This window comes from Ceratotherium simum, chromosome 27 (genome assembly GCF_057802395.1).
Source record: "Ceratotherium simum simum isolate JZ-2026a chromosome 27, ASM5780239v1, whole genome shotgun sequence".
NCBI lineage: Eukaryota > Metazoa > Chordata > Mammalia > Perissodactyla > Rhinocerotidae > Ceratotherium > Ceratotherium simum.
Window position 1 is genome coordinate 32,536,898 of NC_141926.1, and position 23,845 is coordinate 32,560,742.

General features: G+C 34.3%; 1 protein-coding gene across 1 annotated transcript in view; it reads right to left on the reverse strand.

Annotated features, from left to right (window-relative positions):
• ROBO1 (roundabout guidance receptor 1) overlaps positions 1-23,845 on the reverse strand; it is a 480,852-nt gene that overhangs the window by 114,911 nt on the left and 342,096 nt on the right. Inside the window, exon 3 of the mRNA XM_087418208.1 lies at positions 21,021-21,178. Within this exon, the coding sequence (XP_087274334.1) occupies positions 21,021-21,178 (158 nt within the window). The remainder of the gene's footprint in view (positions 1-21,020; positions 21,179-23,845) is intronic.

Consider the following 23,845-nt stretch of genomic DNA (forward strand, 5'->3'; position numbering starts at 1 on the left):
CAGAAAAAGGTCCCAGTGGCCTTGCTCTTTTTGGGGAAGGAGACAGAGGAGGAGAAAGGAGAAGGTGGTAAAGAATTTTAAAGTTTCAAATATCATGACACTTTGTATTTTTCTTCAGAACAGTCTCAGATTTTTAAAAAAATGTTTTAGAGACATTACGGTACGGAACACCTCCACGTGTTTGATATATAGGATTCTTATATACTAACGTTTTCCCTTTAAGAAACTAGAAATGATTATTTTCCTTAGGGCTATATAGTCTTCTCTCCTAGTACTTAAAGACTCCTCTGAAGCAGTTGAAAATCTTTTTCTAGAACACTTTCATCTCCTTTACTGAATTGTTTACTGAGTAACAAGATAATATAGAAAAATTAGGTTTAAGATGTAGCTTTTTAACCGAAAGTGAAGAGAATCATTTTATATTTCTGGTAAGCATGAAAAAACTACAATCAGAATTCTTATTTCCAGAATACAAGAAGAGAAACTTATTATCTTTGCACACAAGGAAGCATGCTTTCTTTAAAAAAGTAAATTAAGGAAGCTTTTTGTCTGGTTAGGTCTACGGAGTATATACAGCTTACTCTGCAATCAGTGCTTAAAATCAGAAATAAAGATGAACTTAAAATGAACTCCTTGGTATGTCTTCATTTTCTACCCTAAAGCAAGTCAGATGATTTGCAGTATCTGTTACACCGGAATTTTTTTTTCAGGCATCACCCCCACAATGTTATCCATACACCTCTAGGTTAACATACTAAACCAACTGGGGCTAATTAACTAGTTTGGCTACACAAAATCTCTTCTGCTTTTAATTACATTAACCTAATGTGACTTGCATTCAGCAGACCAAAAACGAAACCACTAATTATATTAAGGGCTTCAAAGATGATTTCAAATTGCTAACCATCCAACTGTCATATAATTTATTTCATTTCCTTTAATAGATTTTGCATTTAAAATTTGTGTTCCTTACTAAAAACACTATTTTTAAAATATATCATAACAATGGATTAAAAGAATACTGATTTAGAATGCTAAAGGAGAAATATGTTTTCATAATATATATATGACACACACATATGTGTCATCATACCAAGGAGAAACTGTGCAGTACTTAATTTTTACAATTTCCTAAAGATTAAAGGCTTGGAAATATTCATTTACATTAGTAATGGTTTGATAAGCAGGATTAACATGAAGGGTGAAATTTTTAAAGCACCTGGGATTAGAAATTATTTTTTCTGAAAAACTTGATTCTTCATCACTGTTCTCACGCTATTTTGCAAAGTAAATGAGATGAGAGGTTTCAAGTTATAGTCTAGTGTATCATCCTTAAACAACTCACTACTAAGTCTGTCTGGGCAGAATATCTCTTCATAGCAATACTGTCAATTCTGCCTGGATCTTTGACCTACAGAACAGACAGCAAGCTGTTGTGAACTAGCAAAGTACTTTGCATGGGTTTAAGACTTCTTAATGACAATGAGATGCAGGTAACCCAGATGGCCAGACTTAGCCCCCAGACATCCTTCTTGGTGAAATAAACTGCAGGGCAGTTTTGGATGGTCCCTAAGGACACCTTTCAACAGAGACATGTAGAGAAGAGTCACAACAACAGCTTTTATTTCTTTAAAATTTAGCATTAATTCCACAACAACAAAAATAAACCAAAAAAAGATATCTTGTTTGAGCAGGGAGCAGAGAGAAGGAAGAAGGGGAATAACACCCCAGTACTTTCCAGTTTGGCTACAAAAGTAGTATCAACCTTTAGTGTAAACAATTCAGATTAAAGGATCCACAGCTTCTAACATATATTAGAGTATCTTTCAAAAACAATCTTGCTTTATCACATTCTAAATTAAGCAAAAACACTCATGGTAGTGTAATTATACAGTACAAATGATAGAAAAAGGATTGGATAAAATACATGTCTCATAGCGATCTAAAAAAATTATAATCAAGTAAAAGATAATTCATATAATTCAGATCTTACACAATATCAAAGAAATTACAATAGTTTTTATTTGGCAATATTTCTTACACCCTCAGTTAAGTAGTTCAATATGAACCATTAATAGAAAAGCCACGTCTACAACTAAATAACTTCATGTTTTTATTAATTATGGTTGAATATCATATGTAGGTACTTTATATTTCTGAATAAACACATTAATAATTTTGCTGCCGTTTCACTCTTTGGAATCTAAATTTTAATGTAATTAGTAATCAGAGAAAAATTCAAATTTTTGATAAATTTCCACTACCAAATATCATTGATATAAAACAATTTATATCCACTACTCTAGTCACCATCAACACTTTTCTTAAGAACACATTTCAAGAAATTATTATTCTATTTATTTGTACTAATCTTGTCACACAAAAATAATGTTTTTTAAAATATCATGTATCTATGACAACATGATTTCATATTTAAGCCTCAAACATAAGTTTTAATTTAGATAAGCATATAAACAATAAACCAGGGTCAGCCAAATCACAGTTCTTCTTCCTGGCTAGCAAAGCTTATTTACTCTTTCTACTTTGCATAAAGGCTACTCTCTCTCATTTTCCAAAAAATTTTCATCTCTCCCTATTCCTTTTTCACTCTGGTTCACAGACACCTTAAAAAGAGAGAGAGAGAGAGGAGGAGAAGGAAGAAGAGATGCATTGTTTTAAATATTACCCACTCATGTCTCTTGATTAGGTATGATCTGGTTTCCTCCAAAGGCTCTTAGGTAAAGCTGTCCTGTACCCATGACCAGTTCAGCACAGACTTGTGACACAAAATGAGAGAGGCTGTACCCCAGAGATGAGTTAAACTAAGAAAACTAGATTATATAGTAATATTTACAATATTTTTCTTACTATAGATTATTAAAAAATTAATTAATTCAGATTTCAATCACATTGTAAGAAGTTTTCACCTGGATGTTACCAAGCCATTTACCCGTCCACTCTTATGCAAAGCCCATTTCCTCTTTGACAGCCCACCTAAAGTGTAAACAATGTTCACGGGATGCACAAAAATCTTATATAAATATATAAGTATATAGTATGTATACACTATATACAATGAGTACATACTCGTAAAGAAAATATGAAAACGACAAATTGAAAGCAAAGGACCATTCTACATTTTTCTTGGTTACATTAAAAGGGGCAGCATTTTAAAGAGAAAACCATAACTTGTTGGTGGTTCAACTATTCTCTTAGGAGTGGAATTGAGAGGAAAAATAGGCAATTAGGATCTCTCCACTGGCGTCCCATATTTGCCTGGGCTACATGCATACGAGAGAACATGATCCGATTTCATTTGTTTGCTGGTACACTTTACAATACCATTTAAAAACCAACATGATTTCAGCCAGGAGTTTAAACACACTCGATCATCAGAGAGAAGCAACAAGAGACTCATGCAGAAAAAGCAATTATCCCAGTGGGAACACGTGGCTCTCCACACAGCTTGGTGAGCTGCCAGCTGAGAAGACAGGCCTGGGAGAATTGCTGCCAAGGACTATGGCAGCTGCATTTCTCTGTTATTTCCATTGCTCCTACGAAACTTCTCATTTCTTCCTCATAGCAATCTATAAATTGGTAGTTGGCTGGCTGCTGCTGCAGACATACACCTGTGATAATTTGATTATAGATAACATCAGAAGAGCTGTATTGTTAATTGCAGGCAAGTGGAAACCACCCTGCAGTGAGACATAGTTAAGGTAAAGGGAAAGGATGATTTTCCTAGTGAAAGTATAAATTACCTTTCTATCTATCTAGTTTATATCACCAGAGGGCCTTTTCATGAATCCTAATTTTAACAAGGAGTAATAGAAAGAAGAAACACAGTCTCCTTAAAACACACCTATTTTGCTTGCTTAAATGTGGTTCAAAGTCAACAGGAACACTTGGGTTTGGCATTTTCTCTTGAACACCCATTTTCTTGGGCCAGTCAGAGTTATAAATCCGAAAGCAATCAACAGAGAAAGCCCCCTCTAATTTATTGTTTTCCAAACCAGGGGCAGACAACTGCTGAGTGCTGTGGAAACAGACAGCAGATGAAACAGTGAAGGCTTTTAGCTGATTCCCCAGGTGTCTGGTTCCTAAGTCATTAAGATCAGAACCCAAAAGTGAATCCTATAAAAAGGAGGCAATATAAAGCGTGGTTTTGGAAGAAAATAGCCTTTGCTAGCTATCTCCTAAAAGTAACAAAGTTGATTGATTTTTACCTCTTTAAAAATTCTAGGTATTACATGGTAGTATTCTGCATACATACGAAAAATTAATTTAGCTCATAGCTATTAAAGTTAATGTATTAGTTCCTTCATAGGTCTCATGAAACAATGTCCTGCTGTTTTAAAGGTAAAAACAAAGTCTTATGAGCAATTTTCACTTTCCTACAAAACCACGTTTGCTTTTTATCACCTCGTCCTACCATCTGGCCATAATTCTGAATTTACATACATTCACTGTTGGGACAGCCTGAAATAAAAATCTATGGAGGAATTATGACTATACTCTAGAAGCAAAGATGACAAATGCTCATAGCATTTGAGGGAAGAAAAGTTCATTTTCAAACACTTGGCTCTTTCGAGTCATAAGTGCACCAGCTGAAAATACTTTTCAAAAGGTAAATCCCTCTTTATTTCCAAGGGTTGTTATGCTTAGTTCTTCTCTACAGTTTTGGTCCAGTGTGAGAATTTCCCTCATCACCAAATGCCTTGCTAAGATAATGCCTCTTTCAGCGACTGCGTATCAATTTTTATTGTTGAAATTTAAATTCACTTATATTCTGAAGAAGACATATAACCACAGCAGACAAAGTCAAATCAAGGTTAAATACGAAAGGGAATCTTGGATTAAGAAATTCAGAATTTTATGGAAATTAAGTAAGGAAATTAAGTAAAGGGACTTAATTTATGGAAACATTTGTAACTTGCAAAAATAAAAAAAGCAATAAAAGCATTTAATACTATTTATTAAGATTCTATACAAGTATGAACATCCCTAAAGTAGCTACAAATCGACGTAAACACTTATTCCCATTCTGTGGTATTTTAATCCTAAGGAGTCAAAGGAGAGCAAGAAGAGACTTGCAAGTGACAAGCTTAATTGATTAATCAGAAGTCAGGGCTCATCAGACCAGGGTCAGAGATTCAATATCTATATGGGCATTTGCTTCACTTTCGTTTATTGATCACAAGACTATCCCAGAATTTGGCTCAGTAATTTGGCAAATGTATGACTCATTTCAGAAGGTGAACACGATAAGATAGAGATAATAACCCCCCTCTCCCTCACCACTGCACATATTAAAATGAATGAAAATGTATCTACATACTTCCTAAGAGAATGCAAGTAGGGCAATTTACACATGTGAGGAAGAGAATAAAATCTTGGGAAGAAAAGTTTGACCTAGAACTTGAAGGAACTATTTTTGGTGGGTTACATTAAGCTTTAGAATTATCAACATGCTCTTGTCACTATTGTATTTCCTGAAAACTAATGATTAACTTGTCGACAAATAAGAAATAAAAATAAATGCATCCTGCTCCTTTACATTTCTATAGTTATCTGTGAAAACAAAATAAAATAGAAAATGATCTACCTGAAGGATATTTCAAAAATTGTTTGGAGTTGCATTTGTTTACGACAGTCTTTCTCAGTTATAAATGCTTCAGTTCCCTGGCTAAGACAAAAGTATGAATGGTGTTAAGGATCTCAATGTTTTGAATTGCCCCTAACCCTCAGTCTATACGTTATATTGTTTGAACCTTGAGTTGAAATTCAGAATTTCGTGAATCCTAGGTGACTTCCATACAAACCTAAGTAGGAGGTTCCACTATTAAGTGGTGAGAAAGGTTCTGGTGGAAGTGATGTCAATCAGTGGGAAGATTAAGGAGCAAGATAAAGTCAATAAAAACAAAACAAAACAAGGGCCGACCCCACGGCCTAGTGGTTAAGTTCAGCACGCTCTGCTTCGGCAGCCCAGGTTCAGTTCCCGGGTGTAGACCTACACCACTCGTCAGCGGCCATGCCGTGGTGCCAACCCACACACAAAATAGAGGAAGATCAGCACAGATGTTAGCTCAGGGTGAATCTTCCTCAAGCAGAAAGAGGAGGATTAGCAACAGATGTTAGCTCAGGGTGACTTCCTCAGCAAAAGAACAAAAACAAAAAAACTTGATCTTAATGTTGCTTGCCTCTCTTCTGCATAGAATATAAGTTCTACGATGGCAAGGAGCTTGTCATATTTCTAGTATCTAGCACACCACCTACATAGAAGGCATACTATCACTTTTTTCAAGATCTGAGAAATTAGATATGTAGAATCCTTTGATTTCAGTCATCATCTCTTCAGAAAAAGGCTTGCTATTTTAGAATTTATATTAGAAGTACACTATTTTACATTGCCTTGTAGAAGACAAATTCAAATTCTGACAACTTCATATCAAAGTAATGAATAAATTAATTCACTGATGTTTCACTAGAAGTTTTAAAGGACTCCAACAATTGCAAAAACCTAACACCTGAAAAAAATTATGCCCTATGTGTAAATTACCTTTGACAATTTTCTCCACAAACACACAAAAAAATACATCAGTGAATATGTGGTAAATATCATAAATGTACTAATGTATTTAAATAACAATCCTGACTATTATTGTTGTAATTAATGAGAACCATGATGTACCAACATGTGCAGTACACGTGACCTTGTTGCCTGCATCATCTTTCATTTTTACAATAGTCTTACAGGGGAGGTATATTTTCCTATTTTGGGATGAGAAAACTAATGCTCAGAGAATATCAGAAACTTGCTTCAGATCATTTAGTAAGTGGATTGGAGTTTATTCTACACAGATCCAAAGTAAAGCTTACACAGAGTGCTTTCTTTTGGACACAAAACAAGAGCTCATATTTTCTTTGCTTCCCACAGCATAAACTACAAATTAGCAATGTCTTGTAAATGCAAAGATCCGGAGACCCACTGGCTAGACAAAGAAATTGGTGCTATTGGTGGACCTCCCTGAGTGTGTTAGATTGATGGCCCTCCTTCCATCACACTCCATATTTAAGCCTGACTGATCTGGATATCCAACCTAATTGCCATTAATCCATCTAGCTGCCAGTGGAAAAACTGCACATGTTTACACTTCACATATGCATGTGTTCTCTGAGGGGGAAATGTGGGTAGGTAAATATCTTACATTAGTTCCTATACAGAGGAATGGCTCCTCTTTTACCATATAAACATGCACTTATTATTACAGCAGGTTTAAAATTTAAATGGAATATTTATAAGCTTCCCTAATAAAGATGAGAAAATCGGACATGATCTTTTATAAGCATGACGCATGGGGCAATACGGTGATGTGATTTATCTAGGTGAGAGTGACACCGTGAATGTTAAAAGGCAAAGAAATAAGAAATAATGGATTCCTTAGTAAATTACACTTTATCCACTCAAGGAGACAAATTTCCATTATTTTCAACCAGAATTATACAAATTGAGTTCAACTGCTCTTGAAATTTCCCCAAGATGCTGTTCTTAAAGGTGAATCAAACATGAGCCTATTTCTCGTGTGATCAGGCTTTAAAGCTTCTAGATCACCTAGATCTGTAAGATTTAAGAAGAGAAAACCTGTGCCATCTGTTAGTAATTTTGTTAACGCACACCAGATTATTTTACAAGTGTACGATTTATCATATTATCATATTCTTTGGGCTTAAGGAGATAAAAATTGAAGTGGTCAGACATTACCAATAGAGTAATAGTACTTTTAAAGCAACTAGCCTTTTAACAAAAGACATGCAGAATCAGCATTAGATTAGAGAAGACATCAGCCTTAGCATAAGATTTGAGATTATTCATTGAGAGGGCATCTTTAAATAAAAGTGATAATATGGACAAGATGTAGAAATAGATAACATCAATTTTAGCCCATTATAAATAATGAAAAGGAAATCCCAACTCCCTTTAAAGTGCTCAGATTAGAAATAATTTAAAACTTAAAAGCTTAAAATAATTTCTTTGATTTCTGTATTTTGAACCATGTTTTAAGGAAAGAATGTCTTGTACAATCGAGGGCACTTTTGAATCTACTACTTTTTTTTTTTAATTACAATTCATCCTGCCTGTGGTAAACAGAAAAACAAAATGACATCTGGGCCATAATGAGCAAACACAAAAATTACAAGCAATTAGAAAAGTCAACTTTTTAAAAACAGAGAATTTACCAAAAAATATTTTGATATCATTTAAATATTCTGCAAATCACAGGTAAGATTTATAAGCAATGTTTTAAGATAAATTTTAATAGTCTATCTTTAGAGAAACATTTCACTGATGATTAATAGAACATCAAAATAAACTGGTAAGAACACCAACCTTGAAACCACAAAAGACTGTACCTTTAATTTGGCAAACTACTTTAACCTATAATTAGACAAAGTGCTCCCAGACAGTAGTAGAATTCCACTAGTCCTTGGCTATTTGGAGAAATTTAATGGCCTGATCAAATATATCAAAGCTTTTGGAAAGCGAAGCAACACAGCCACTTGAGTGAGCGTGTCTTACAAGGGAAAAACAAAGGGGTAAACACCATTTCTAAGTCTGCTTTCTATGTTAGGATATCAAGCTGATCTGAAATTCCTATTACGAGTTCTGTCATCTGACCATGTGTGTTCATTTTGTAGCCTTATAATACTTCTGGTTAACATACTGTATTGAGAATTACTTTGAATTATGAGGTACAACTTTTTTTTTAGCTAATTACTCAAATTTCTGAGACACCTTCTACTTTCTGGAAGATGTACTCTGACTGAAGAATCGTGGATGCTAACCAGCAGCGTACATCCACGTTAGGTCTGGGCCCAGTGAATTTCAGGAGTTGGCAGAATTCCATACGGAAAGTGGCTCAGGCAGATCTGCTGGGCACTCCTCTGTCTTCTAAATTGCTTTAGCTGAAACTAACATTTGGGTGGGACTTGATTTTGGAAAAATATTCAAAACTGTCTTTGAGGAAACCTATTTGGGAAAAAAAATTCAGAAGGCCAGAATCAACTCAAGAGATTTGAAAGAGTACTGACAATCAACACGCAACAGAAAACAGGATCAACCATCCACACTGTACAATACCAAAACTGTTCAAGATGATTCTGATTTTTCATATATGTTAGGACTTTTACTCATATGGAAGTTCATTACACCACTTAGAGGAAACTTGAAAGTTTTATAGTATATTGTTTCCGGAAGTCACCAAAAATGATTTGTTGAACTAGAAAATATTTTATCTGGCAATCTTTAGCCTCTGCTATTTTATCTCTGCATCAAAGCATGCTTGCACCCTCTCTGTGATACTTGAGTTAGTTGACATGGACTTGTAAGAACTTTATTAGGAATTCCTTTATTAGGAATTGCCTTGGGTGTCTCAAGGGACCCAGACAAATCAGCATGCAGACTATAAATTATAGAGCTCCCTAAAGGTATATGTCATACAGAAGACAACTCATATATTTCATGTACACTTAAAAACTGATCAAAACAGGATATATTATAGTTTTATCAGTGTTGATTTTTTGTTTGTCCACTAAATGTCTAATTCAAAAGGGTTCTTTTTCACTCTGAAATTAAAAATCTCTGGTGTCTCACCTCTCCAAGTTATTGACATCAATGCAGAATGAACTCGAACTGGAAAGGAGACAGGGTACTTAAAATACCACCTTACAATGAGGCTGTCATTGATAGTCCTCAAAACACTCTCATTGCTCTGGTTTGATTCTCATAATGATCCTAATAAATAGGGAAGATATTATTATCTTAATATTTTCAACAATTAAAGGACTTGACAAAGGTCTAGTTGTTAGTACAGTTTTGAAAAGGTGCTTCAGACATAAGAGACTTTCCCAAGATGACCATAAGTTAAGCTCAACTCATGCTTTAAATTGCTATAATTTATTTTTATTTTTTGAATGAGATTCTGAGGCAACCTCAGATAGTCAATCATTTAAGATGAATTTAGATACGTTCTTTTAGATTTTATTTATTTTATTTTTCCCTCCAAAGCCCCAGTGGATAGTTGTATGTCGTAGCTGCACATCCTTTTAGTTGCTGTATGCGGGACTCGGCCTCAGGATGAACGGAGAAGTGGTGCCTCGATGCGCACCCGGGATCCAAACCCGGGCCACCAGCATCGCAGCGCGCGCACTTGACCACCAAGCCACAGGGCCGGCCCTAGATACGTTCTTAATAACATACTTGATAAAGCAAAAATGTTACAGAATTATTAATCAAATTGACACAAAGCCATGTTTGTACCCAATGGACAAATATGCAGGGGAAGTTGTTAATCCCTATATATTGAAAATAATACTTTCTATATTGGTACCAAGACAGGAAATATTGAATTTAGGACACAAAGCAAGTGGCAAAATTGTATGAAATAAATCCAGTAAGACACTTTACCTGTGGATTTTTTGTTAGGACATATCTTAATCAAATTTTAGTGTTGTTTTAGAAGACTAGATCAGTTCTAGTTTGTCATGGGAAAAATCAGAACAGGAAGAAGTCTAGTGGTGAGAGGTCTGGCTCACAACACAAATCCATTAAGTGACTCAGGGCAAATCAATTCCCCTGGCTTCCCTTTTCTTCTTAAAAATGAAGGGGCTTGTTTATCCACAATCTCTCAACTCTGCCCTATCTTTAAGATTCTGTGAGTATCCACAAGTCACACACAGAAAGATATTTACCCACATAATTAACCTGTGTAATACTTCTTCCTTCTCCTACTGGTAAGCCAATGAAAAACCATGCTTTAGAAAAAAGAAATGATATGGATGATACCCACTTTCCATTTTATAGGGGAATAAGAAAATAAATATATAAGTGGATATGGAAATAAAATCAACTACGTTCAAATTAGCAACTTTTCAGTATTAGGTATGCTGGAAGACATTATTCTGACTTATATTTCATTCATTTAAGATTTTCTCAAGAAATACGTATTGAGCTCCTACCATAAGACAGACACAGGGAATACAGGTGGCAATTATGTGTTTTATGTATATTAGATGAGTGATATACAATGATTTGCAACAGATTAAAGAATATTCAGTAAAAGGAAAAGGAACAGACAACAGGAAGATAAATATAGTATGGATGTGCAGAGTGGGGTTTTGCAGAAGGCTCTTCTGAAGAACTTGCCTTTAAGTTGGAACCTGAAAAATAAGTGAGTGAGACAAAGGGGGCAGGGGGTCAGAACATTCCAGGCAGAGGGAATAGCATATTCAAATATTCTCATAATTTAGTATTTCAAGCTCTTGGTATCCAAGCTTTTAAATGCACATCTAACACACAAATCATGAAAAGCTAGAGCAACAAGCAAATGCTCACCAGAATTATGTTTATAATTATATTGTCATCGAAACTAATTTGTGTGATAGAACTGAGAATGCCTTTGTTCATTACAATCCTTTCAAAAGAGTACTTGGACCTCACAGGTATGTCTGAAATGCTTCGCTTTCTTTCTTCTAGTTTCAGTGTCCTAACATGATAAGTGTATGTGTAATTATTTAAATAGAATTATAAGTTTTGGGGAAGGTTCAAGGTGTTCCTTGGAAAGATAAACCAGCTTTTCTAGACCACTGCACCTCATCTGAATCACAGCATTTCTCAATTCCTCTAAGGACTGTACACACTTAGAACTGTTCTAGATACACAGAGAAAAGTCGATTTATTACACACAGTGGATGCCTTAGGGCATTAGGGCTTAATTCTCTTGTGAAATCCCCAGGTGATTATTGCATTTCACAATAAAGGTGTATATAGGACTCAAATTAGTTTCTTACTGTCAGTAGTCCAAATATTTTACTTACTCATAATATTCACTTAAACTACATATCCATGGTGATTCTGTAGAAACTGGAAATTTTCTCACAGTTGAGAATCAGATATAGATGGAAATTTAGATGGGACATAAATGCTGGATCTCTTTTCATATATATTTATATGGTCTTCTTGTTTATTCGGAAAAGTTAAAATTGCTATGGCACAAACAGTTCCTGATTTTCCTTTTCCATCAAGTTTTTGCTATATCCAGAGTTCAGGCAGGTATACTAACAACAATAATAACCAGAACACCCATTACTAATATGTGCTGAGTGTGTCATCATTTACAATGACATTTAACATGTATTTTCATGAACCAATATAGGTATTACTAGACAATTCATTTCATAGATGGAAATGAAATTTACAGACATCAAATGTCCATGAGGTCATCCATTTAATAAGTGTTGAAACCTGAAGTTATAATGCAATCTTCTAGTGCCCAAGACTATGTTTTATTCTACTAATCCATTGTGGTTCAATTATCAAATTTGAAAATTAAGACAGAAGGATAGGACATAAATTTACTTTTTAACTCATTTCTTAAGTCCCATGATTCATATTATATTTACATTGATTTAATTTAGATTTAAATCATGAATAAAATTCTTATTTTTTAAAAGAGATAAAATATATAATGTGCATCGTTCTTTATATAAGATGGACAGAAAAAACTTCTAGTTCACTGCACCAGTTTCCTTTGACCTTCACATAACAGAACTATATATTTATTTTGCAGGAACACAAATTTAACTTCTCAGGGACAAGGGGCCTTTATGACATCAGCTGCATTAATTATGTTGATTTCCTCTCGGGGAGGAGAGGGGAAAGGGAAGCAACGGACACTGAACAATGAAAGAAACTGGAAGACCAGAGGAAAGCACTCATGGAAGGAAGGGAGGGGAGCAGATGGCTTAGGAAGGAGACATGTGGGAATTGGGGGGGAAGGAAGCAATTGGCAAGGAGAGGGCTGAATGCCAAATTTGTGAAGGATCTGGAGGACACTGGGGATTTGGATGGGATGTGAGTCAGCTGCTTTTTACCAAAGTATCACACCAACAGGGGAAATCAAAGAAACCTACAAAGATACACAGGAAGCAGAAAAGGACTAGAAAAAGAACTGATGGCTTACTGCATTCTAACAATTGCACCTCTTTAGCATGGGAATGGAAGTGTTAAATAATTTTTTTATGTATAACTAAATTTTTCTCCTAACTTCACTAATGATTTTCAAATCCTTAATTTGCTTATGAAAGAAATGATATAGATAAAACCCTTCTATTTATTTACTACTTTTTACTTTCCTTGTATGAATGTGATTCCTCATTCATATATAAATCAATTCCTTTAAACCTTCCAGGTTTAGGGTGACCAACTGTTCCAGATTTCCCAGAACTGAGGTGTTTTTCCCAGGATTAGGGACTTTCAGTGCTAACACCAGGACAGTCCCTAGGAAACCAGGATCGTTGGTCATTCCGTCTAAGTAAAAGCCTGAAGAAAAGGCTACTAAATACATTTGCTCATCGTGTTAAAACACACTGATGCTGTGAAATTTTTTCCACATTTTTTGAAGAAGAATGAATAAAATCTTAATACAGTTATGTGATAAGTAGATGAAACTGACAATAAAATGGTTTCTGGTTGGACTATGGCTTTGATGGAAATAAATAACTTAAAATTATTTCCTCATCATCCAAATTATTTTTTCAATCAAATTAAAAAAAATCTGTAAGACATAGAATGTTCGTAGCATGCTATTTTGAAGCAGGAAGGAAAAAGAATAAAAAATTCAAGGTACAGCTTATCTCAAAGAATAACACAAGTCAGTCAAAAATGTTTATGTCACAAAGCCACATACAAAGAGGATGGAAAAAGCAAGTATTATTCATCTCTAAATTTTAGCTTAAAAGCTAAAAATTTCAAACGTGAAATGATGAATGTCTTTTAAGCTCTTCTTTTAAATATAAAAATGAAATAATTCAAGATAAATGACAGTCAAAGGTTATTACAAAGAAACTAACTCTAGAATTTCAGAATTGAGTCCAGGCAGATCTCACTATATACACTGTATTGTTACTGTGTTAGCTTTTACTATATTTTATTGTATTTATACAAATTGCCAAGCCAGTACATCAATCATATTTTCTTTAACTCAATTTCCCATTCATTATATAATTTCCCATAATTACTTAATTTTTCAGCAATAACTTTTGAAATGCGTCCAGCTGATGATATTAGAACCTGGCAAATCCACAATGTGGACAGTTAACTATAAAGCACATCAGTTGAATCATTCACTGATTCATAATATCCTTTTTACTATAAATCGTTTTTTCCCGAAATGCCAAATAGTGAATGGTTACTACTTATCTTCTTTAGATAATCTTCTAAGATCTTTTTGTTTGGTTTTGTTTTTGTGAGGAAGATTGGCCCTGAGCTAACATCTATGCCCCCTTCCTCCATTTCTGTATATGGACGCCACCACAGCATGGCTTGATGAGCAGTGCATCAGTCCGCACCCAGGATTCGAATCTGTGAACCCTGGGCCACCGAAGTGGAGCACGCGAACTTAACCACTAAGACACTGGGCTGGCCCCTCTTCTAATATCCTTTAAGGTAAAACTTCCAGTCTCCAGAATAAATAATTTTAGTTTATCTGAAGTATAACTTTTGGTCAAACCTGACCATTGCTGTGCCATCTTTTGTGAAACTACTAAACTTCAAATTTTATAGATCTTTATTATGTTATAATTTTCATTACTGGATATAATATGGACTAATTCTCAAATGTACCAAGTCTAGTTTCAAGACCACTACTACCTCCACTGTGTGAACTAATCTCTCCAGACCCTTGCAAACTTAAAGACAATATTTCATAGTGGAAACTAAGAGTTACTGTCATTCTAAGTTGAAATTTGTATTGATAGTAATGAGAGTCCTTATATATGTAGCAAAATCTATAGGACCCTACAGAAAATATTATCAGTGAACAAAAGCCAGGTGTCCCCATAATTGTCCCCCCCACCCCTCAGCCAATTTGGAATTAACCACTGCATTAGTGAAAGTTTAGTATTTATCTTACAGGGTTGTTGTCAGGATTAAATGGATCAATATACATAAAGTGCTTAGAACAGGGCCTGGTACATAATAAGTGTACGTTAAGTGCTTACTATCATCATCATCATCATATTCTCCAGGAGACTGAATTGACAGGTATAAGTGTGTCATAAAGGAGAGAAAACAGCTTATTCATTGAGTTTTCAAGGGGATTAAATGAGATAATATAAAGCATCTGGTACATGGCAGAGGCTCAATACACAATAGCTATTGTTATTACTAAGGTTGATTAGTAAATTGTTGGTGTGCCTATAATAACCATTTCTAAAACTTGACACACTTGTTTGGAAAGTTGTTTTTCAATAATAACCACTCAATGAAAAAAATGGAGTGGTTATTTTTCAATTTGTTTTCATGACAGACTTAAGTCAAAGAGCTTGCAACATTCCATAAACATTTATTGCATGTTTACTATGTTCCAGGTATTGAGAATTTACTATTGATCCTATAATTATTTACTAATCCAAATCAAAAGGTTTAATTCTTAGTCGTAAATCATCAGATCTCATATATAAATACACACAACTATTCTTTTGTTTTGTTAAAATAATGGCATCAATTTGCTATCCCAATTTATCATATGTTGAGGTAAATCATATAGTTGCTTTTGTTTCATTACTTTCTAGGTACTATTGAATACCTTAATACTGTAGTTTATGAATACATTTGTTCTTATGCTTATAACAATTAATTAAATATGTTTTATTTATAAGCTATCCTCCATGAGAGATGGGCTATTTCCTTCTATGCCTGCAATTCCTGTAGCTACCACCAGGAGGCTGTTCATCTCACCAAGACCCAAGAGAAAGACAGGGGGAAACTGATGCCTCAGACACTGTGCAATTGTGTGACCCCCCCAAAACTGTGTGATTTATAACAAATTTAACTTTTCACTAAGATAACAATATTAACATCACCCAGGTCAATAAATATAAAATAAGTGGCAAATTTTTAAATAAACTTAATACCTTCTCACAATGTTTTGGCATCAGTAACTTTCTCTTCTCTCTTTACCAAAGACTCCACTCCACTCAGAAATCCAAAATCATACTAAAATTTTTGTTGGGCCTTTTCGGGTCTCCTTGTCAGCTTTTATTCAACATAATCCTATAATTAACCATCTTTATACATAATTAAGGTCTTTTATAATCTAGGAAAATATTTGTGATGTCTACTTTTAACTGCATTTAATTTTTTCTTTAACTCAAGGGCAATTTTAGTCTTTTGACTGAACACAAAATTATTATTTTTTCAATATTTGGTATTACTTTTTTTCCCAATCTTAATATTCTCCATTTTTCACCCTTAGAAAAAAATCTTGAACTTAAGTATAATATTTCCAAAATGGTATGAAATAAAATAAATATATCACTTTTTGTAAGGTATGTCTAAATGTTACTCTACATCAAAGAGAAGTCTTTGGTCCTGATTCATCTCTCTGAGAAAATTTCATTTATTAATAATAGTTATGACTAAGTCTCAGACATATGAAGTAAATCTATTTAATCCAGTTTGCCACCTAAACTACTTTTATTTCTAACTCTAAATATCAATACTTATGTCTAGAAAAAAAAGAAAAGAAAGAAGACAAGCAACAAACATCATCTAAGGCCTCCTTCAAATTATTCTAAGAAATATGTGCCAAAAGAGTTCTAAAAGATTCTCCTGTCAGGCAAGAAAATGAGAAAATGCTATTTATATATTCCTGGTTTATAATCATCATAGATCTAAAATTTGGCTCAGAATCCAGGTCAAGGTAAAAAGAAATGACTTAGCAACATCAAAAAATACAGGTGCACCTACAATTCAATTACATATTTCCCCTTTTTGTAGGGTGTGTCTTTGTTCTCACAGCTGGGAGAGTCGTACTTTAAATTTTCAACAAAGCAAGCCACCACATTAAAGAACTCTAGAAATTCCTATAACTGAAACTGTAGCAATAACAGTACAATCTTCACTTGCCTTTCATAAAGATATTACGGGCTTTAATCTCCTGTTCGTCTGTACTCAACACATTTGGCAAAGTATGTTAACAATAGAAATGAAAACAATCATTTGAAAACAAAGCTTAGGAAAGAAGAATCACATAAAATTCCTAATAACCCTCATCTCTTAAGAATTTACTTTCAATTTTTGAAAAAAAAGAATTGGAAATAATGTCAGGCATTCTGCTTCTGTTTTAAGTTTTTGTTTTAATTACTCAATTTTAGTTTTGCCTAAAGGAAGAAAATAAAGCAAAAACAATTATGATCTAAATAAGAACAGTAATTTGGAACCCAAACTGCTGACTTTTAATCTACTCATTTCCCTGAATGTCTAAATGTGCTTTTTTACCTCTAGTGTTTTATCAGTTTAACAGTCATAATTTATACAAAACACACAGATGGTCTTAGAAACAGTAAAAGTTTCAGATGTTACAACTTCCTAGCATATGGAACACTATCGTGGATCATCATTTGGCAGCATTTAAATGATTTTAAGATTATTTATACATTAACATCTTGGCATAGTTTCATAGTGATAGGTTATTGCAACTTTAAATTGCTTCATTCCTGATTGGAGGTGGTTCTTATATTGACTCTAAACAGAGTAGGGGGACTGGTACTCTTTAATTACAGAATAGCAACTTCCAGACAACAAAACATAAGTAAAGGTCCTATAAAAAATTAAACATTTGGGCATAAACCATAACATTTCTTCTAATTCAATATATGATTCAACAGGAAATTCCAAGGATTTAAAAAAAATCAAATACACTTTAGTGATTTTAAACTGCTAATGTCACAAAAAATACACAGACACACACACACAGTGTGCACATACACACAAAACCAAACCTTTAAGATTAAGACTTTTCAAAATGTGAGACTACAATCACCTTTATTTTTTATCTATCTTATGAGATATAATATAAAAAGAATTCTCTATACTCCATCTGATTTCAGTCTTTCCAATCCATCTTGAACCAGTTCAATGAGGTTTTAACCCCACCACTCCACTGAAACTGGTCATCAATGAATGACCACCAAGTTCTTAAATCCACTGGTCAATTCTCAATCTTCATATTACTGGATTTACCAGCTGCAACTGACTCAGTCACTGCCACCTCCTTAAAACATTGTCTTCACCTGGCTGCCCGTCTGGTTTTTCTCCTCTCTCACTGACTGCTTCCTTTCAGTCTCCACGGCTCTTTCCCTTTCTAAGTATAATCACTTCCTTAGTGATTTCAGTCTCTTGTTTTTAAATAATATGTACACACTGATGACTCCCATATTCATCAGAATAGGCCACATTAGTCTGTGGTAAGAAATTCTCCTTGACTTAATACAACAAATTTATTTCTCATTCATTCTACATGCCCATCATGGGAAGACAGAGGGGTGGAAAGTTCTGCTATACATAAGTCAGGGGCCCAGGTTCTTGTGCTGTCCTCCATGTTGTAGCTGGACTACCTGGGACATGTGGCCTCCTTGGTTGCCACACGGTAAAGAGAGAGAGTGCTGGAGGCTCACTCACTAGTATTTAATTTCTGTAATTTCTGCTCACAGCCCATGAAGCAGAACTAGTCAAATTGGTCTGTCTAACAGCAAGGAAGCTGGGAAGCAGAGTCTTTCATCTGCCCAGAAGGAGGGGAGGATTGCATAGTAATGAGTACTTGTTATGTCTACCACAACTCAATTTTTTCTCCAGCCTCAAACTCAACTCTAAATTTCTGACTCATGTTTCCAACTGCCTATTTGACATTTATCCTTGGATATCTAATAAGAATTTCAAAATTACAATGTCTAAAACTGAACTCCTGATATTTCCAACCCCAAATCTTCTCTTTCTACAATTAACAGCATCTCAGTTAACGGCATCTCCGTTATTACAGTTGCTCAGACCAACCAATTAAGGTAAACCTTGACTCCTCTTTTTCTCACACACCACATCCAATCCCTTAGCAAATTCTGTTGGCTATTGCTTCACAGCAGATCCAGAATCTAACCACTCCTCATTACCTCCCCTCCTAGCAGATTGGTCCAAACCACCATTTTCCTCTTGCCTAGATTTTGTAAATCTCCCAACTTGTCTCCCCACTTCTGCCATGATCACCCTTCAGTGATTCTGCTGACAAACTTCTGATGCCTTCCAGCCCACTCAGAGGAAAAGCCAAACTATTTATAAGGTCTATAAGGTCCCACATAGTCTGGCTAGTTGTTACCCTTGCTGCTCTCTCCCATAAATCTCCCCTTTCCTCACTCTGCCTAACCCACACTGACCACTTTGCTCTTTTCTGAATGTGTTAGGTATGCCCTGCCTTAGGGTCTTTAAATTCACTGTTGCCTCTGCTTAGAACACTTTTTTTCAGATACCTGTATAGTTCCCTCTCTCAAATTTTCAGGTCTTTACACGAAGCATTCTCTAGTCATACTATTTAAAACAGAAATCCTACCCCAATCCTAATGAATCTGTCTACCTCTTTACTACTTTATTTTTTATAGGACTTATTATAGACTAATATACTATATATTGTACTCTCTATTTTGATTTTATCTGTCTAATCACAGAATATAAACTCCAGGAGGGCACTCACTGATTTCTGTTTAATGCTGCATCTCCAGTGCTGAGAATTTTATCATTAATTTGTATTAAACACAAATAGGTATTCAGGAAAGACATGAGGGACGAGATGGATAATAATGCTTTTAAATGTGTTTGAATCATTAGGGCAGGGAAGTGGGAATTACAGATAATGGTCATTAAATGACTTAGAATATGTTTTTAAGGGAAAATATTATCTCAATTGTGCATAATTCTAAAAGGAATCTGTTATCACTAACAAGAGAATCATTTGCTCGAATACTCTCTACTTCCCCATGCTCTTGACTTCGTTTCCCAAACCCAACGTGTCCACATATGGTTCACTTTGCCATGTGACTTTTCATCACCTCCTAAAAGTAGACCTAGGTCATTCTCACCCCAATTCCTAGAATTATAAAAATCCTTTGAGAGCTTCATCCTAATTCAGATCAGTGCAGGAAAAAGGATGCCTTTTCTTTCAAGGTCCTTAAAACACTGTCTACCACAATCTTCTCTATTTTTTTCCCACTATTTAATTCTCATGCTAATCTGCTAACTGGTTGTTCAGAAACGGTGCAAGCATTTATTAGGATGATGTGGTCTGTGTTATAACTTGTTGTTTCACAACTTCAGCAGTGACTTTTCCTTACACACACGTTCTCCTGGGGAACTTTACATCTTGGCCAATGGATTCACAATGGACAGAGAGTGTGTGCAGAACAAAGAAGATTGTAAAGGGGAATATTGTACAATCATAGAATCAATGAGAATTGGGTTATTAGGTGCTTTAGTAGATACCTCAAGAGATGGAAAAAGCAGAGGAGTCACTGGAAAGAATTACTGATATCAAGAAGAAAATGCATCATTAATTACTACAGATAGCATACTTCTCTACTTGTATCACAGCAGGAATTTGAAATCCAATAACCTAGTCGCACAATTTTATTTTGGAATGAGATAAATTCATCATTAACCATCATTCAGAATGAAATTTTATTTTTCAGAAACAATATTGAACTCTGTAGAACAGAAAATCAATTTAAAAAGGAATAAGAGATAAAAAATCCTCAGGTGATTTAGGAGGTCTTCTGGAAACATACTATATTACAGAATTTTTTTATACACAATTTTTACTGTAACACATGGAACTGTGATATGCCCTGAGTTATGATAATAATTAAATCATACACAAAAGTGTTAACTCTAAGACATTAATGTAGAAATTATAGTTTTGTTTTACTCATCTCCAAACTAAGCAACATGCATTTTTCTCATTTATTTTCATGTCAACACAGGGAGAATTAAATTGTATTTATTTTAAAAGAAAAACTGAAAATGGGAGATAATGCAATCCTTTATTTAAAAGAATCTACTTCACTTTTCTCTTTTATTTTGGTGAAGAAATATCCAGTTAGATCTAGAAATGTTCCCCACTGCTGAATTAAATACTCACAGTTATTCGTTCATCTTTATCATCCAGAGGAGAGCCATCTTTCTTCCACGAAATGGTGGGTTCAGGATGGCCTCGTGGAGGCTGGCATTCCATCACTGCAGGCTCTCCCACTGCCACCATGACATCGGAAGGGTTTTGTCTGAAGTCATCCCGTAGTACTATAAGAACAAGATTAAATCATTATACTCAATAGTGATATATACAGTCCTTATCTTTCAACTTCAACAAAAGAGACATTTATTATAATAAACTACTACTAACAGCTATCTCGATACATCTTGGAGAATCTAGATCTACTTACAGACATACAAAATTCAATAAATATATCTGGCCTTAAGCGTACACAACAGGAATAATTTGATATTCTTCATAAGCCAGGGGGCAAGTGCATTCTGCTGCTTAGGGCCCTCACAGTTATTTGGCTTATCTTTAACTTGCATTTCTTCTTGACCTACTGCCTACATTTTCTCATCCATGTGCTGATGAATATAACTGAATCTTCCTTTTACTTACATGAAACATTGAGGTGATGCTTTCTATTATTAAATGAATTACATATACATACAAACCAAAATATTAAAAGTAAAAATAAATATATGTCCAAACATGCATTTAATTAAGAGATATTTTAAAGATATTTCAAATTAGTGCATGAGTATACAGCCATTATAATTTAAATATGCTCATTATAAACACTTTAGACCTGGGGCTGGCCTGGTGGCCAAGCAGTTAAGTTCACGCACTCTGCTTCAGCGGCCCGGGGTTCGCTGGTTCAGATCCTGGGCGCAGACCTATGTACCGCTAATCAAGCCATGCTGAGGTGGAGTCCCACATAGAGCAACTAGAAGGATGTAAAACTGTGACATACAACCATCTACTGTGGTTTTGGGGAGAAAAAAAGGAAAAAGGAGGAAGATTGGCAACAGATGTTAGCTCAGGGCCAATCTTCCTCAAAAAAAAAAAATGCTTTCATTAAAAAAACTTTAGACCTATTTGCAAAGCGACTACATTCAAAATACTATCTTTTTGCATTAACACAGAGTAAGGAGAGTGTTAGAAGGCACCAAGGACGATAACAGCACTGCTACCAACAATGTCACTTTGCGTGTTCTAAGTTTTTTTGTTCTTTGGCTTTTTTGGTATATATTATTTCATTTAATCCTTAAACCTATTCAGGGTGAGAGACATTATTAACCCCATTTGTATAAAGTCTACCTTTTAGAGGATGAAATAATTCATTACTGCAATCTCAACTGGATACTAATGTAATATTAACATACTGTAAAACAAGCAGTATTATTCACTTTGTAACTGTTGGAATAAAATGTAGAAAATAAACCAAATATGTACTTCAAAAATAGTTCATACTGTAAATTTGTCCTCAGCATCTTGTTAACATCAAAAAATCATGAATTATTTGGCATCAGTCTTAAATCACAACTCTAGTAAACAATCTGTTGTTTACTAGATAGGTAATCTTGAACACATTACTTAATACTTTTGTTTCTCTCTTTACAAAGCAGGTATGAAGACACGTACTTCCGTACAAAGTCTAAAAATGTTAGTTATCTTTCCTCCACCCCATTTTCCCCCAGTGTGTAATAAAATGTGAATAATTTTAGTAATCTAATTTAAGATGGTACTTAAAATGTTCATTGGTATGTGAACTGCATAGATTTGAAGTGATAAATGTTCTTTATCTTTTAAAATCTATTGAATTGAATATTTAATACTACAATTTTGTACTGGAATGGATGTCTTTCCATTTCAATGGAATTTAAGAAAAATTTCATGGATGAAGTACTACAATGTAAAAAACTTACGCTCAAACCGTTATTTCAAAAGTCACTCAAATTTTGGTTTCAAAACCTCAAAAAAGCTTAGAGGCTTATAAAATCCTATATTTTTCTCTTGCAATTCTCTACTTTTCCTTCCTCTATGCCAACTAAGGATGTGCATACATCTGAGTAAGCCTTAATATCCACTCTAGCAAAACTGGTTTTTAATCTACATACTGAGACAACTTGGGCACAATATGACTATGTTAACACTTGGAAAATACTACTTCAAAGAGGAGACTTGTGTCCTCACCTTTGGAAGAAACAGTCAAAGAAAAGGACATATGAACGCACCACAGTGTTGAAATTCTAACTTCAATACTGTACACTATTTATTAATAAAATACATAGACACAAAGGTAAATCTTGTTGAACTGAAATTCTAGCTACTGTTACCACATAACAAAAGACCAGAGTATGAAGACTTTCATTATTTATAAACTTATATTACTACTGGGTGTTAAGAATGTACCACAAACAGAATGTAAGGTTTATAGAAAAAGCAAATGAACTGACCTTAACAAACAGTATGTGCCTTTGATGGATCACATTATTAATCTAAGACAAAATCCGAAAAATTTTAACATCCTTGAAACATGCAAAAGTAAAATTCTTTTTGAATAAAAATAAAGAATTTGCACAATTTTTCTACTTGGGGTGAGCTCAAAACCAACTTGGTAACACCATATCTTATTTACAAATTGAGATCATATCTCTAATAAACCAATGAATCATAAAGTGTCTTTCAAAAATATCAAAGGTCTAAGTCAGATGAATCAAGTTTTTTTTTCCATTTTCTAAGTTATTTGGGTTTTTACAGTATATAATGAAAAGCTAACAGAATGTAATCCATTAAAGATTGTTGCTTAGATAATGCTCACGTAATTATTTTTGCAGCTGTAAAGCATAAAACTCTAGTATTGCCCATGGCTACAGGCAACCCTGCATAAAGTTATGAATTTAAGATTTTTTTTCTCTCTTCTGTAA